We start from the raw sequence: 18432 nt of genomic DNA, 5'->3' as shown, positions 1-18432 counted from the left end.
CGTTCTCGGAATCGGTGTGGGTCCTGATGTCGGACCCCTAGTGATCAGTCATTTATCACTTATATAAATTATTTTTATAAGAAGACCCTAAGCTTGTTTATCGTGAAAAATCATTTTGTTTGATACAATGGCTTTGCTGTAAATGAACACATAAATGTGTTGTGCCACAAGGGTATATAAAGGCTTTTGAACGATAGTGAAGTTAATTGTTATATCTGCTGCCTATGATAACGTTTTTTTAGACAGTGCATTAAAGTTTAGTGATCATAAATTTAGATGAATCATAAATTCTCATATTATCTTATGCTGCTAAAAGGTAATTGGTCATATAGAAATGATCATTTTAGCAATCACACAAGTGTTCCTTACTGTAGCAGTGATAGCTTCATTGACTTTCAGATACTAACAGTATGTAAAATACAAAAATAACAATGAAAAGAGGATTTTGCCAAAAGGGGAAACCAAATATATTTTATACATATAATCACATTTGTGACATGTTATGGAATGTTTCTTCCTACATCCAATATTGAATCTACATCACTTTGAAGTTGGGTCTTTTTCATACCATCTTCCAAAAAGAGTTGCACTTAATAGTGGATGCACAGAAATTCCAGATTTACTTATAAGGCGTCCATCCTTCAACACCTGGAAAAACACAAATTATAACAAAAAACTTAAATCAAATGTTACAATAAATGTAAACTGCTCCCTTGTTCCCATGCTCTGCTCACTTCTTGGATCTTGGATGTATCCTATGTTTACAGGCGTTGTCCAGGATTAGAAAGTAGGGCTTGCTTGCTTTCTTCCACAAACAGCACCACTCTTGTCCATGGGTTTTGTCTGGTATTGCAGCTAATCCCCATTCAAGTGTCAAACTTTTTTTCTAATCCTGGACAACCCCTTTAAGGCTTCTTAGACTTACACCTTTACCTGCCAAGGACCTATCTCATATGTGGCAGGGAGTCACTTCAGTAGCCAAGGATATATATGATACATCCTTGTTACTAATGGCTCTAGCTATGGCTGCAATCTAGGTCTTGTTTTAAAGCTTTGAATCTTGGATTTTCCTCTGTGTGTTGAAAGAGAGAGGGGCCAGTGGGAGATGTACTGGCACTGTGCATGTAGAAGAGGAGAATCTGTAATCCTACTCCGTTCCCTGTGTAGCTGTAGATGACCCCAGGGCAAGGGGTAACATGAACTTTTGTTTATGTAATCCTTTCCCTTTATCAATCAGAGAGCATACTTTCTCTCTGATTGTCACATATGAGGGTCTTTTGTTTTTCCAGAAAATTACTCATCTGTAGCTTATTAGGCCACTTATTGACTCCACGACCTGGTTGTTTACTAGTATCCAGATCGCGGTGTAAAATAAGTCACACCAAATGCTCATGCACACAAACAAACATTAATAAAGTTTATACATTTTACACTGTCCCTAAACTGTCTGTACCCCATCTTTAGCGTAAAATCCACTGAGAACTTATTTCGTGATATTCGTTACATGCTACAGTCATAGCGTCTATGAATATCACTAGAGGAATGTCTAATGGAATGGAAAAGATGTCCATCAGTCAGAAAATACTTTTTCATCCACGGATGGTCACCATTAACCCCTTCAGGACTGAACCTGTTTTGGCCTACATGACGAAGCCGATTTGTCTATTAAGAAAGTAATTAGCATAAAGCTAATATAGGTCATAACTCTGTCAAAATTGATTGTTTTTCGAAATAAAAACCACTGCTGTGATCTACATTACAGCACCGATCACATTATGTAATTGATAGGGCATTTATAATCTGGTGACAGAGCCTCTTTAACCCCTTCAGGTCCCAGCCTGTTTTGGCCTTCAGTACACAGCTGATTTTTTCAAATCGGACATGTGTTACTTTATGTGGTAATAACTTCGGAATGCTTTTACTTATATAAGTGACTCTGAGTCTGTTTTCTCCTGACATATCGTACTTTGTTAGTGAAAAAATTTGGTCGATAAATTCAATATTTATTTTAAAAAAACACCAAGATTTGGAGAAAATTTTCAAAAATTTGCATTTTTCGAAATTTAAATGTATTTGCTTGGAATAACGGTGATCATGTGACCGGGGACCGGACAAAACGGTCCTCGGTCTGTGCTCCGAGGCCTCAGCTACCTCCGTAGCAGAGTACACAGAGTTTAAGCACCTCCCGGGGGCGCTATCTTATGCCAAAGCGCCACCGTGAAAAGGCGGCGCTCTGGCATAAGTACCCTTAATGGCCACCGAGAAAACACGTATAGGCGGTCATTAAGGGGTTAATGATCATTTCCAATTAGTTCCACACAAAAAGTAGTATTAGTTAAAGCATTAAAATAGGTTTTAGGATTTGAGACTATTGATTAAGGTTATGTTGTGTTCATACATTTAGGTCAATTTGTGTTTTTTGCTGCAAAAAAAGAATGGCAAAGAATGTTGCTGCATTTTTTTTAAAATTGCAGCGGAAAATGCACTTTGACTGCAACATGTGAACACAGCCTTTGTTTCAAAGTTTGTATAGGGGGATCAAAATTATATACCTATGTAATCCGGAATTTGATTTGCATACAAAAATGGCATTTGAACATAGCAATGTGTACATTTTCTTTGCATAAGGGGTCTGCTTATGGCCCCATGCACACAAAAGTGCTTTTGCGGATGCAATTCCCCCAAAAATCCATGGGAGAATTGCAGCCCCATTCATTTCTATGCGGCCATGCACTTGACCTTGATTTCCAGCCTCATAGAAAATAATGGACGCGGCCGTGTGCACGGCCCGCGAGTGACACTCCGCTGCCGGCCGATCCGAAAATCACCGCCGTGCACATGGCTATGGCCGTGTGCATGAGGCCTTAGTGTGCATTTTAGTTGCAAAGTTGAATTTGAATGCAATTTTTGCTTACATTCCCCTTTTTGAAGCAAAGTTTCGTGAAGGTGGCTGTGTGTATAAATAATTTAGTTGTATTTTTTTTTTCACATTCTATGCACTTTCAAAAAATTTATATTTCAGTGGTATAGTAATTTGACTTGTGCAGTGTATAGTTTTATATTTTCTTGATGTAGACTTATGTAGTATATATGAACTTTGCACACCTTGATCTATTATTTTACATGCGTGTAAACTTCTGTTTCTTTTGAGCTTTAGGTACAAATTAATGTTTTAATGCATCTTTTTTTTTTTTTTTTTTTTTTTTAAATATTCCTACATTTTCTTTGCATAAAGGGTCTGCTTAAATGTGCATTTTAGTTGCACAGTTGAATTTTAATGCAATGTTTGCTTACATTCACTGTTTGTCACAAAGTTACATGAAGGTGGATGTGCTTCCAACAGCATGTCGAGACAACTGCAATCATCAGTTATATTTATTGTGTGCATACACACACACACGCACACACACACCATTCGGACAAACGTATTTGGTCACCTACACATTACACCTACAGGAGCCTTTATGATATCACAATCCAAATCCAAAGGCATTAAGATGGAATTTTGGCCTATTAATCCAGAAGAGTATTTGTGAGGTTAGACCCTGATGTTGGACGAGAGGGCCTAGCTCACAATTTCAGTTCTAGTTTTTCCCAAAGGTGTTCGATAGGGTTGAGGTCAGATCTCTGTGCGGGCCAGAAAAGTTAATCCACACAAAACTTTTTGGACCTCGCTTTGGCAATGCAACTCAATTTGCAGCAGCATGGGGCCCCTTTTTATAAGATTTGTGGCCAGCCACACTGCGCACCCACCTAAAATTTATTTTCTCACCATCTTTTACTGTAAGTGAATAATTATGGCTCATCTGAAGCTTCTCTGGACATTCACTGCTCAGTGCATTACACCTGTGCCTGAATACCAAAGTCCTGTAGCTCGTGTTAGTTTGTAAAGGTTTGATTTGTAATTTGTAATTTTTGTGATGTCCTCGCTTGTCAGTAGAACCATGTTTGCCTATAGGCCTGCCCTTACTTTTGCCTTATCCTAACTCTGATTGTACTCTATTCTGGAAGAAAGGCAGTGATCCAGCGCAAAATTGTTTAAAAGGAAGCACAGTGAAATTGAACCCAACGCTTCTTTCGGACTCAGTTGTTATTGCAGACATTCAGCGCAATATAGCTGACTATTTCGCAACTAATGTCACTAAGACCACCAATCCTCGCATTATTTGGGAGGCTCATAAATGCGTGATCAGGGGGATATTTATCAAACATTGAGCCCGCCTGAAGAGTGAAAGGGCGGTGGCCACGGCCCGCTTGCTGTCCGAGATCGAGATCCTTGAGATCTCACATAAACGTTCTCGTGACCCGGAATGTAGAATTGCCCTCCTCCGCAAAAGAGAGGAACTTCATACCTTACTGATGGCCCGAGCCAAGGCTACGCTTTCTAAATGTAAACGTCACTACTATGAATATGGCAACAAAAGTAGTAAATCTCTGGCTAGAGCTTTGCGTATTCAACAAACCCAAAATTACATACCCTCTATAGTATCCCCCTTACAAACACGGCTTCGTTTGCCGTTGGATATAGCTTCTGCATTCCGGGACTTCTACGCCGCTCTGTATAATACGGACTCTACTAATCCGTCCGTGGCATCCCGGGAATTCAGGTCTAATATCTCTACTTACATCGCAGATTCTGGTCTACCCGCACTAACGGAAGATAATATCACTAGCCTGGAAGAACCACTTACTACACAAGAACTCGCATACGCTTTAAAACAATCCCGAATAGGCAGGGCACCTGGCCCAGATGGATTTACAATCCAATATTATAAAAAGTTTCTGTCGGCTCTAGGACCGCATTTCTTAGCCTCCTTCAATTCCTACTCTGCCTCCTCCCCCATCCCTCCAGATGCCCTTAGGGCTCATATTGCGGTGATCCCCAAGCCGGGGAAAGACCCTACACAATGTGCTAGCTACAGACCAATATCCCTCCTAAATACGGATATCAAACTGTTTGCCAAGATTCTGGCGGTTCGTCTTGCGCCACTGATTGGAGGAGTTGTGCATACAGACCAGGCAGGGTTTATGACAGGTAGAGAGGCACGTGACAATACAACTAGAGCCATCAATCTTATCCACAAGGCCAAAATCTCCAATGTACCCCTTATGCTTTTATCTACGGACGCGGAAAAAGCGGTTGATAGAGTCAATTGGACCTTTATGGAAGAAACCCTCTCACGTCTTGGCCTTGGATCCCATATGATGGGCTGGATAATGTCCCTGTACTCATACCCATCCGCCCGAGTTCGAGTGAATGGACTGCTCTCAGAGGAATTTTCTATACATAATGGCACCAGACAGGGCTGCCCCCATCACCCTTGATCTTTGTACTGACACTAGAGCCCTTTCTACGCCATATACGGTCGAACCCGGATGTGACGGGACTAGAAACGAATACCTCAGCTAACAAGGTAGCTGCGTACGCGGACGATCTGCTTTTTTGTCTGACTAATCCAACCGTCTCCCTTCCTAATCTTATGTGGGAATTCCAACGCTTTTCAAGTTTATCCAATTTTAAAATTAATTTTTCTAAGTCAGAAGCCCTGAATGTTTCTCTCCCACCCCATCTTACTGCAGCCCTGAAACACTCTTTCAGTTTTAAATGGACTCCGACAGCTATGAAATATCTTGGGTTTCGCTTATCAGCAGATCTGAGAGATCTCTTTCAATTGAACTTTCCTCCACTCCTTGCTGAACTTAAGGCAGACTGTGCCAGACGGTCCAAAGGCACCTTTACATGGATGGGTCGCTGTACCATCTTCAAAATGAATGCACTTCCCAGGCTACTATATCTATTTCAGACCATTCCCATAGCTATCCCAACACAGTTCTTTAAAACGGTCAATTCTCTTCAGATTGCGTTTGTCTGGAATGGTAAAACCCTGCGACTCTCCCGCACACTATTGTGTCGTTTCAGGACATCGGGAGGGCTAGCACTCCCTGACGTCCGCACCTACTACATTGCATCTCATCTCGCTCGGGTAGTTGACTGGTGAAGACATGCGGCCTTTAAGTCTTGGGTGATTCTGGAACAGAGCTTCCATTCTATTCCATTATCGGTTCTCCCTTGGCTACACCGTAGCCAACTCAGACATCTCCACCATCACCCTACTATAGGCCCAACACTAGTGTGCTGCTCTCTCCCTTCGGTAAGGACATCTTGCTTGCCACTCCATTCTTCAATGTATCCGATACTGGGCAACCCATCCTTTTCCACTAGCATGACAGACCCAATTTTCCGTATATGGCAGACCTCGGGATGGTTTCGTGCAGATCGGTTCTTGACGGACGACGAATGGCTCTCTGTTGCGGATCTGGCCCAGGTTCCTGATCTTCCTCCGTTGGGACATTGGCAACTACGACACTTTTTAGCCTCTATCTCAGCTCCCACGTCCTACCAAGTGGTCAAGACCCCACTAGAGATCCTTTGTACAGGCTCTGAATTGGCTAGACATACATTGTCCGCAATCTAAAAAATCCTTATGGATCCCCCCGATATGCCCACCCCTGCATACATTTCAAAATGGGAAGAGGACCTGGAGATATCCTTCTCTCCCACACAAGGCCAGTGTATACTCCTTATGGCCCAAAAAATCTCCATCTGCTCAAGATACCAAGAAGCAAACTACTCTCTCACTGGTATAGGACTCCAGCTCGCCTACATAGCATCTTCCCCACAGCGTCCCCTATGTGCTGGAGATGTGGGCAAGACATTGGTACCCTCCTTCACACCTTCTGGTCATGTCCCCTTCTTACCCCATTCTGGGAAGGAATAAAACGGGTGATAACTGAAGTTACAGATACAAGTATAAATTTGGATGCGTCTCTCTTCCTTCTTCATCACTGCGACATTTCAGCAAACAAATATAAGCGTTCTCTGCTCCACTTTCTAATGATGGCAGCACGTCATTGCATCCCATTACGTTGGAAGGATCCATCTCCCCCCACGCTATCCCTCTGGGTCTAACAGGTTAACGATATCATGCATATGGAGGACTTGACATCCGTTATTCACGACTCAAGCTCCAGGTTCTGTCAAACTTGGTCTCAATGGATAGTTTTTCAGGATTCGGACTCCTATAAAGACATCATACGAGAGCCACACTCCTTTAGTCAGTCTGAATAGCACCTCTGCCTCTGGGATGCTGTTGAGGATCCCCGCTTTCTCCTTTTCGCTTCATTTTCTTCCTTTATTCTTCAGCTTGGGAACTCGTCTCCAGCCTCACATTGGAGATTTGAGATCCCCCTTCATTATCTTCTCTTTTTCACTCAGAACAATGATGTATAACACTGTATTTATTATTTTTGTACATTTACGGTTGGATTATGTACTTCATATGTGCAATGCTTTGTTTTATGTACCCTTTATGTTATAAAATGGACCTCTTGGGTCAACAAAATAAAGAATTTCAAAAAAAGGAAGCACAGTTCCAATTTTATTTCAAAACTTCTTAAATATGAATATGTCAAGGATGGTTAGCGATGTTCGATGATGCCTACGCGTTTCGGACAAATCCTGTGTCCTTATTCATGGCATATCATGATGATAAGCCATATTCATTTTTAAGAAGTTTTTAAATAAAATTGGAATTGTGCTTCCTTTTAAACTATTTTGCGCTAACTCGCTGCCTTTCTTCCTGTTGACCCCACTGTGTGCCGTCACGGGGATCCAGCCTGCACTGAAGATCTGCTAATGGTGAGCTGGAGGATTTCTGCCTCAATTTTGTCTCTGTACTCTATTCTGACCTGCACTTATAGGAAACCATCACACTGTCTTCTTAGGCTACATTCAGATGAATGTAGCCAACCTCGGACGTGAAAAACTACTGTTTTTCACGTCCGAGGTGCATCCGTGGTGCACCCGTGCGAGACACGTTATCATGCATCCCTCATAGACTAGAGTCACGGACCCTTCACACGCTCTGTGGAAACAACGGTAATGTAAATGGCCCCATTGAAGTACATGACTCCGTGTGATGGCCGTTGTTTTAACGGCCGTCACATGGACTACATATACGCTCGTCTGAATCAGTACTAATTCTGTTCTTTGATTCCTATTATCTGTCTGTCAGCTGTTAATACAGAGTATTCTCTGATGGTTATCTTTGCCCTGGCAAAGTCTATATCTCTTGTTATGGAGCACGTCTGACCATATGAGGCATTGACCATATGAGGCATTGACCTTATTGTTAATGAATACTAACACTTCTTGTTTTAGTCTTCCTCTATATGACTATCTCTATGAATATACAATTTTACAGTAAATTTCAAATAAAGTCTTACTTACCTGGAACATATCAGCAGCCAAATGAATATCAGTCAGCAAAACTTCCGGAAATACAAAGGATGTGGAAAAATTGCCACTTATGGAAAAAAAGTCAAATCTGGTTGCGGCTGTCTCTACAGATTCCCCACATGACTTAAAATCCATACTTTGACATTTCAGCATTGTGCATACCTGGAAATAGGAGGAAACAGTCTTTAAATTCCTATTATTAGTTGCCAATGCTTTTTGTAGCTGTGCTATGCCATGGATTGGTTGTGAATCAACATTGAATACAGTATTAGGTCCAGTTCTCACAAAGAGTTTTTTTACGTGGAAAATGCCTCCCATTGATTTCAATGGTAGGCGGAGGCAGTTTTTCCCCACGAGCAGAAAAACCGGCTCACGGGAAAAAGAAGGGACATGCCCTATCTTCGGCCGTTTATGCCTCTGGCCTCCCATTGACATCAATGGGAGGCAGAGAAAGCATATTTTGCTGCGTTTTATGCCCGTGGCGCTCAATGGCCGCGGTTGAAAAACGCTGCGAAAAACACTGCGAAAATCGGCGTGCAGGCAGAGGAAAATCTGCCTCAAAATTCCAAACAGAATTTTGAGGCAGATTTTCCTCCTGCAAAAATAACTCTGTGTGAACCCAGCCTTAAGCTGAGTTAACACTGAGTTTTTTGCAGGCAGAAAATTCTGCCTCAAAATTCCGTTTGGAATTTTTCACTCGCGCCCTTTGAGTGCCACGGGCAAAAAAGCAGTGAAATGCGCTTTCTCTGCCTCCCATTGATGTCAATGGGAGGTCAGAAGCGTAAACGCCAGAAGATAGGGCATGTCGCTTCTTTTTACCGCAAGCGTTTTTTACAGATGCGATTTCCACACGGTTTATGCATCAAAAAACGTGTAGAAAAACTCAGTGTGAACAGGGCCTTAATGTCTTGAAAACCTCTGGTCCTAAAACCCACTAGTAAACACCCTGATTTAGCAAAACTAACACCTAAAACATTTAATTGTAGAAGTTTTTTAGAATTATTTCTTTACCTAGTTCTCAAAGGGGTAGGACGGAAGAAATAAAGGTTATTCTTTGTATAATGAAGAGTACATTTTTTTTATATACTTTCTGTATAAAGTATTCTCATAGTTCTTTTAGAACTTTGTTTGCTTTCATTCAAAAGGAACTTTCATTGTTTACTACCAGTGGATTAAAATCTGCCCGGTCATGTGCTAATCATACAGTTGCTTGGCTTGTTACATAACACAGCTCTGATAACTGTACTGCAACGAGCTGTGCACCTGTGTGATCATCATATAGCCAGGATAGATATTCTCCTGAAAGTAAATAATGAAAGTTCCTATTGAATAACTACAAGAAGAGATCTTGAAAACCGTAAGAAATTGGTACAGAATGTTTCTTAGAAAATGGAATATCTTTTTTCTTATACAAAGAAAAAAATAACATATTTTGCTGAAATACAGATCTTAGAGCTTAGGTTTTGTTCACATCTGCATCGGGACTCCATTCAACCTTCCCGTCAGGGGAACCCATGAAAGAAATCCAAACTGAAACAAACGGAAACTATAGGTTTCCTTTTGCATCACTACTGATTTCAATGGTGATGGATCCGGTGCAAATGGTTTCCGTTTGTCACAGTTGTGTTAGAGTTTTGTTGTTTTGACGGAATCAATAGCGCAGTTGACTACGGTATTGAGTCTGTCAAAACAATGGAACCCCTACACAAAGGTGACAAATGGAAAGCATTTGCACCCGATTCGTCACCATTGAAATCAATGGGGATGCAAACAAAAACCTATGGTTTCCGTTTGTTTGTTTGAGTTTGGATTCTGTTCATGGGTTCCCCTGACGGAAAGGTCCAACGGAACCCATGAATGGAGCCCCAATGCAGATGTGAAGGAAGCCTTATATAGATATAAATCTTAGATCTTGTCATTATATTAAAGGGGTTCCCTGGGCATTTTATATTGATGGTCTATCCTTAGGATAAGTCATCAATATCCGATCAGTGGGGGTCCGACACACAGAACCCCCACCTATCAGCTGACTAAAGGGGCCACAGTGTTTGTCGCTGCAGTCTCTTCAGTGTTTATGAGGCACAGCGGTGCACACATCCATAGCCGCTATGCCTGGGATTGCAGCTCAGTCCCATTCAAGGATGTGTACGACGCTGTGCCTGGTAAACAAATGCCGCTGCCCCATCAATCAGCTAATGGGCGGGGTGTCGGGATTCGAACCCCCGCCTATCTAATATTGATAACCTACCCTAAGGTTTGGTCATCAATATAAAATGAGAATCGTAGTTACTGTCATCTCTCCCCCTGTAATGTCTTCTAGTAATCCAAGGGTTGGGATGCAGGAACTTTCCTTCATGTTATTGCCCTTCTTACCAATAAGAGAGGATATGTGCTCCAAATGGTCATATTTAGGGGTGTCTGTTATCAACTAAAGGAGTGAGAAAATGGGACGTTACACATCTAATCACCCCCTCAAGTCCCATCAAGCAATTTGTCAACTCAAATGTTTATCAGTATTTGGATTGCTGAAATTTGTGATCTCTTCAGTTCTGCTGATTATGTGAAGATATTTGCAGGTTTACATAGACGTATGTGAGATGTGTGAACTCTGCACATCATCAACTTTTATTTTTAGGAGGTGTTGAGTGTCTCAGGTTCAGACTTTTAGCCACAAACATACATTTTTTTTATGCATTTTCTACAAAGCTTTAAGTTGTGATGCAAAACTGCATAAAAGTGCCCAAGAATGTAAAGTGTTGGTCAGATTTTCATAATGTGCCAATCTACCTTCAGAAAATATTTAGGTATAATATTATTATTTTTTCTATTTAATTGTTTAGGTTTCATTTGTGTATGTGAAAAGAGTGTAAAATTTGTCCTAAAAGCCCCGGAATCAAAAGTGTTAAGTAAGGCGCCAACCTTAAACAACAATTTGCTTTTTATTTGTTCTAAAAATAGATCCACAATTCAGTGCTGATTAAATTTTGATATATATTTTTCGCAGCTAGAGCAAAATGTTTCTATTACAAAGCTCCAAATCCCCTGCATGGACATAGAATTAAATAATCAAATCCTGGAAGTTTGTAGGGGTTTTCCAGTCCCTAAATATTGATGGCCTATCCTCAGAATAGGCCATCAAAAGCTGATCTGTCGGGGTCCGACTCCCGGAAGCCTTGCCGATCTGCTGTTTTGAACGAGCACTATTTCCCCTTCATTTTTACTTGCTCACTACAAGGGTATGTTCACATGTGCACGTCCGTTATGGCTGAAATTACGGAGCTGTTTTCAGGAGAAAACAGCTCCTGTATTTCAGACGTAATGGCATGTGCAGGCGTTTTTCGCCGCGTCCATTACGGACGTAATTGGAGCTGTTTTTCTATGGAGTCAATGGAAAACGGCTCCAATTACGTCTCAAGAAGTGATATGCACTTCTTTGACGCTGGCGTCTTTTTTACGCGCCGTCTTTTGATAGCGGCACGTAAAAATAAAGTCCGTCTGCACAGTACATCGTAAAACCCATTCAAATGAATGGGCAGATGTTTGCCGAGGCTTTGGAGCAGGTATTTTCGGCCGTAATTCGAGGCGTAAAAGGCCCGAATTACGTCCGTAAATAGGGCGTGTGAACATACCCTAACTTGTCAACACACATGTAGCGGCGATTCACAGTATTGCAGCCTTCTGCCATTCACTTTAATGGGAGAAGGCTGCAATACTGTGAATCACTGCTGCATGTGTGTCGACGATTCACAGTGAGCAAGTACAAATGAAGAGGAAGCAGAGCTCATACGAGCAATGCACCCCCTTCAAAACAGCTGATCGGCAGGGGTCCCAGGAATCAGACCTTGACCGATCTGATATTGATGGCCTATCCTGAGATTAGGCCATAAATTTTTAGGGACTGGAAAACCCCTTTAATGCATGCTTTTAATATATTGAATGCAATAATAAAACAGTATGCAGTAAACTCATAAGCTCCTCTCTGTATCATTCAATTTTCTGACTTTGTAGAAGATTTGGAGCTCTGTATCAGAAAAACTGAGCTCTAATGTTAGACCTAAAATGACATGGTGTTGAAAGGTAGATTTCAATTTAAATATAATAAAATATTTTAATTTAATAACTTAAAAACTACATTGATCTACTCAGTATGACCTTAAATCTAACTTAATATATTTTTTTTAAGTAGTAGTGAAAAAAAAATACCTGTAGATAGTATTCTCCTTCAACTATGTGAAGACCGTTGAAGACACCAAATACATAGACCTCGTCACTGTGCTTTTCAGCCATTGAATATTTTAAGTGGCAACAGAATTCATTTTGACAAGTGGAATACTCTCCATGCATCTCTTTGAGTTCAATAAAAGTATATTCATCAGCAAAAAGTTGGCCATTAAATATATTGTTTCCAGAAGGAGAGTTCTCAATTTGAGAGGCATATAGGTTCCATGTGATCGGAAAGTATGTTGAAGAATTCCGAGGTTGTGAATTAAGTTCTGAGATCAGTAGGTGTCCTGACTCATTATTCATGTTATAGTAGTATGGTACAACTTTATCTGGGGAAAATATTCCACTCCCTATAAATAGAAAAACCGTAGGAAAAAAGCTTATTAAAACACCTATTGTTTTTTAATGTATCTTTGAGAAGTAACAGATTTCATGTACATTTCATATTAGCCATATAAATATCCATAACTTCTTTAGTATCTCCTTAAAAGCGCTGTCCAGGATTAGAAATAAATGCTGTAACGTGACTGATGAAAGAACCATCCAGCAAATGCGCAACCACTGCAAGAGTTGGCGCAAACTACCCGACTCAGTAAGGGGTGGCAATCTAGCCCTGCTACCCTCCTTAAAAGCACTAGGGCCCTGCCTAAAGAAGAAGATAAACCATCCTGCTAAGTTGAACCCACTATCAGGAACCTAACTAGTAAACCCTGAGTATCCCTGCTGGTGGTAAGGAATATGTTGCTTTCACAAGGCAGCTGCTGGCAGGTGGAGCGGACAGGTAGAAATGTCAAACTAACGAATGTCAGTAATGGAGCAGTAGTGTCAGAGCCAAAACGAAAACCAACCCCATAAACAGAATAAAGCCGCATCAAAACTAAGACAGTCAAAACAGTGCCAAATCAGCAGACAAGAGAATGGTCAAACAGTCCAAGGTCATACACAGTAGCTGTAGGGGAAAAAAAATAAAAAACAAGTTGAAGACACTAATCAAACACAGAGCAAGAGCAGAAGCAGAAGTAACCAGGACGAAAACTCAATAGCTGTCAAAAATTACAGGAAAAGGCAGGATTTTATAGAGGACAGATGTAATAGATAGGTTCAGCTAATAATGAGCCAGCACATCTGAGTCACAGACAGCTCCCAGAGTTAAAGGGGTTTTCCCATCATGGACAATCATGGCATATCCACAGGATATGCCATAAAAGTCCGATAAATGTGGGTCCCACCTCTGGGACCCACAACTATCCCTAGAATGGGGCCCCCTAAACCCCGCTCTAGCTTACTTGGCTCCGATGCCGCCCAGCCACTTCCTGTTTAGGTGTTGAGGAGTTACAGAAACAGCTGAGTGCTCGCTGAGCTACGCTGTTTCCATAACTCCCATATAAGTGAATGGGAGATACTGAAACAGCGTAGCACGGCGAGCTACGCTGTTTTCCGGAACTCGGTAGCTACGGAAACAGCATAGCTCGCCATTCTATGCCGTTTCCGTAACTCCCATTCACTTCTATGGAAGTTACGGACATAGCGTAGCTCAGCAAGCTCCGTAACTCCCGACAACATGGTTGCTTTCTTCTAAAAACAGTGCTGCAATTGTCCACAGTTTGTGAGAGGTAATGCAGCTCAACCCCATTCACTTCAATGGAGATGTTCTGCAATACCAGACACAACCTATGGACAGGTGCCTTGTTTTTTCTGGAAAAAAGCAGTTCTGCTTTTCTAATAGAAAACAAAGGGTTTGTCTAGTCTTATGTTAGGCAACATACAAAGAAGGCAGGAAGGAAGGAAGAGTTCGGAGTTCTTCATATCACTAGATACGAGGTAAGTGTTTCTTATCAAAGATACACTATAAGATACATATTCCACTAGAACTGAATGTTTTACAGTATCTCGCTCTTACTAATTTTATTAATTTGAGCTAGACTATATTTGTGAGAGATTGAATTTGGAATCACCTGTCATTCTATTGTTTGTATTATGGGTGTTAGCAGAGAGTAAATTTACACCCATTCCCATGGCCCATGCCGAGTGGAATTCTATAGCGGTGAGATGAGGGAGAAGGTTCATCCATGCAGTTGGGAAAATAATAGTGTCCACATTGTGCTCTACTACGAGTGCAACAGCTGGGTTGTAAAAAAGTATATCAAAGCAGATAAAAATTCCAAACTTTCCAAATGGAGTGTCAAAGGTCACAATCTCAGGCTCTTTGGGTACATTAAATTGGACCTCCCCAAGAAACAGGTTATACTGTAAGAGAAATGTACCATTAGACAGAAGATATAATATTGCAAATACATGTTGTATCATTTTCCACTAACATACAGTATGGAAATAGCTGCAACGCAATATACCATGTAGTGAAATAAGTATTACAATTGGAGGAGCTTAGAGAAAGACATGCTACACAAGTAGATATAAAATGCTAATAATCAATATTATACCTCAGAACACCCTCATACAAAGTCTGCACATGTTATAGAACTCCCATGATCTGCTCTAACTCCAAAGTTGAACCCACTGTTTTATATCAGATGCATGATACATCCATCTACTTTAGATTCAGCTCCATTATTGTGATCTTCAAGAGCTATTGATGGAGACTGTGGCTGCATGGGGACAATGTTGATCGCATATGCTCGTCTATGGACAAAAGGATATAGGAAGCTGGAATGGGTTCAAGGTGGGCAGCCAAAGTGATAAATTAAATGTGGACCAAGGTAATACATGAAATGAGTGGACTGCAGTATCTAGAAAAATAGGGCTTATTGTGGTCCAACCCCTTATAGGGGTTGGACTACTTAAAGAGAACCTTTCATCTCCCCATACATGTGCAGCTGAGTGCAGCATGCAATGGGGAGGGCAGATATGGACAGTGCCACTGCAGGAGAGAGTGTGCGATTGCAGTCTTTTCACCCAAACAGGCAAAGGGGCGTTTCAGTGCTACGGATAGTGCAATCGCTCCCCAGCTCATACACTGTCCGTAGCACTGACACGCCCCCTTGCCTGTTCGGTTGAAGAGACTGCAATCGCACACTCTCTCCTGCTGTGGCATATCAATATCTGATTGGACAGTGTCACAGCCATAGTAACACGCCCCCTTGCCAGTACACGCCCCGTTGAATGTTCAGGGGGTTATTTAAATATCGGGTGCCAAATATAACGGCAGCGATATCTAAATAACGGTGGGAGATAGAACATTTTTTTTTAAAGTGCCCCAGGGTTTGTGCAGCCCTTCCCATTACATTCTGCACTCAGCTGCACCTGTATGGGGAGGTAAAAGGTTCTCTTTAACCCCTTCAGGACTGAGCCTGTTTTGGCCTTCAGAACAAAGCCGATTTTTCTAATCTGACATGTGTCACTTTATGGGGTAATAACTCCGGAATGCTTTACCTATCCAAGTGATTCTGAGATTGTTTTCTCGTGACATATTGTACTTTATGTTAGGGAAAAAATTTGGTTGATAAATTCAATATTTATTTGTAAAAAACACCAAGATTTAGAGAAAATTAGCAAAAATTAGCATTTTTCTAAATTTAAATGTATCTACTTGTAAAACAGATAGTAATATCACACAAAATACTTACTAGTTTACATTTCCCATATGTCTACTTTATGTTTGCATAGTTTTTAGAACATTCTTTTATTTTTCTAGGACGTTACAAGGCTTAGAACTTTAGCAGCAATTTCTCATATTTTCAAGAAAATTTCAAAAGCCTATTTTTTCAGGGACCAGTTCAGTTCTGAAGTGGCATTGAGGGCCTTATATATTAGAAAGTCCCCATAAATCACCCAATTTTGAAAACTGCACCCCTCAAAGTATTCAAAACAGCATTCAGAAAGTGTTTTAACCCTTTAGGTGTTTCACAGAAATTAAAGCAAAGTAGAGGTGAAATTTACAAATTTCATTATTTTATTTTTTTAATTCATTTGTAATACATTTTTTCTATACCACAGAAGGTTTTACCCAAGAAATGCAACTCCATATTTATTGCCTAGATTCTGCAATTTTTAGAAATATCCCACATTTGGTCCTAGAGCGCTAATGGACTAAAACACAGGTCTCAGAATCAAAGGAGCACCTAGAGGATTTTGGGGCCTCCTTTTTTTAGAATATATATTTTAGGCACCATGTTAGGTTTGAATAGGTCTTGTGGTACCAAAACAGTAAAGACCCCCCAAAAGTGACCCCATTTTGGAGACTACACCCCTCAAGGAATTTATCTATGGTTAGCATTTTCAACCCACAGTTATTTTGCTAAATTTATTTGAATTTGTATGTGAAGATGAAAATCTACTTTTTTTCTGAAAAAACATAGAAATTTTAAATTTTTACAAGGAATAAAGTAGAAAAGCAATTTCTTCCGATTATAGCAATACCCCATATGTGGTAATAAACTGCTGTTTGGACCCACAGCAGGGCTCAGAAGGGAGGGAGCGCCATTTGAATTTTGAATTTCTGACTTTGCTGGAATAGTTTTCTGTGCCGTGTCGCGTTTACAATGCACTCGAGGAACCAAAATAGTGGAAACACCCCAAAAGTGACCCATTTTGGAAACTACACCCCTCAAGGAATTTTTTTAGGGGTAAAGTTAGCATTTTGACCAAACAGTTGTTTTGCTGAATTCATTGGAATTAGTCTGTAAAGGTAGGAATCTACTTTTTTGCTGAAAAAACTTAGACATTTTTAATTTTTACAAGGAATAAAGGAGAAAAAGCACCCCAACATTTGTAAAACAATTTCTCCCGATTACGACAATACGCCATATGTGGTAATAAAGTGCTGTTTGGACCCACAGCGGGGCTTAGAAAGCAAGGAGTGCTATTTGGCTTTTGGAGCTCAAATTTAGCTGGAATAGTTTTTGGGTGTCATGTCAAATTTGCAAAGCCCCCGAGGGACCAAAACAGTGGACGCCCCCCAAAAGTAACCCCATTTAGAAAACTTCCTCATTTAAGGAATCTATCTAGGGGTATAGTGAGCATTTAGACCCCACACGTCTTTTGCAGAATTTATTAGAATTAGGCCGTAAAAATTTATATCAACATTATTTCCACTAAAATGTAGAATTTTTTCAATTTTACGAAGGATAAAGGAGAAAAAGCACCCCAATATTTGTAAAGCAATTTCTCCAGAGTACGGCTATACCCGACATGTGGTCATAAATGCTTTTTCATTAGAAAGTAATTAACCCTTTCCGGACTGATCCATGTTTTTCTTTTTCTTTTTAATTTTTCATTCCCAGCTTTCCGAGAGCCATAACTTTTTTATTTTTCCATCAATAGAGCGCTGTGAGGGCTTATTTTTTGAGGGACGAGCTGTAGTTTTTATTGGTACCATTTTTTGGTACATACAACTTTTTTAGCACTTTTTATTAGATTTTTTGGTAGAGCCAAGGTGACCAAAAAACTGCGGATTTGCCGTTTTAAATTCTTTATTTTTCACGGCGTTCACCGTGCGAGTTCAATAATGGTATATTGTAATAGTTTGGACTTTTATGGATGCAGCGATACCAATTTTGTGTATTTTTTTTACATTACTTTAGAGAAAAAATGTGAAAAGATTGTTTTTCTGGACTTTAAATATTTATTCAATTTTTTCCACTCATAATAACTATTTACTTTTGTTCTTACAAACTTTATTAATCCCCATAGGAGACTTGAACCAGCGATCGTTAGAACACTGGTAGAATACACTGCAATACTAATGTATTACAGTATATTGTCATTTGTGCATGCTCCTGTAACAGCGTGATCGCTGTTTCTGTCCGTTAGTCCCGGGTGTCAGCTGTAATACACAGATGACACCCCCAGCGTATGGCATGGGCTCAGTGAGTGAGACGCTCCATACATCACCCCCCACACCACGACATGCTATTAAGTCATGGTGCGCGAAAGGTTTCATGCGCAGCCGA

General features: G+C 40.6%; 1 protein-coding gene across 2 annotated transcripts in view; it reads right to left on the bottom strand.

Moving 5' to 3' along the window:
* Positions 1-443: 443 nt before the first annotated feature.
* Positions 444-18432, bottom strand: part of LOC142761121 (pantetheinase-like) — a 68475-nt gene continuing 50486 nt past the window's right edge. For both annotated transcript variants that reach the window (XM_075864309.1, XM_075864310.1), the window contains exons 5-8: positions 14479-14770; positions 12503-12873; positions 8291-8461; positions 444-648 (exon numbers count right to left, since the gene is read on the bottom strand). In XM_075864309.1, the coding sequence (XP_075720424.1) occupies positions 541-648; positions 8291-8461; positions 12503-12873; positions 14479-14770 (942 nt within the window). In that variant the 3' untranslated portion in view covers positions 444-540. The remainder of the gene's footprint in view (positions 649-8290; positions 8462-12502; positions 12874-14478; positions 14771-18432) is intronic.

The sequence above is a fragment of the Rhinoderma darwinii genome, chromosome 4 (assembly GCF_050947455.1).
Source record: "Rhinoderma darwinii isolate aRhiDar2 chromosome 4, aRhiDar2.hap1, whole genome shotgun sequence".
NCBI lineage: Eukaryota > Metazoa > Chordata > Amphibia > Anura > Rhinodermatidae > Rhinoderma > Rhinoderma darwinii.
This window is presented reverse-complemented; position numbering and strand designations above follow the sequence as displayed.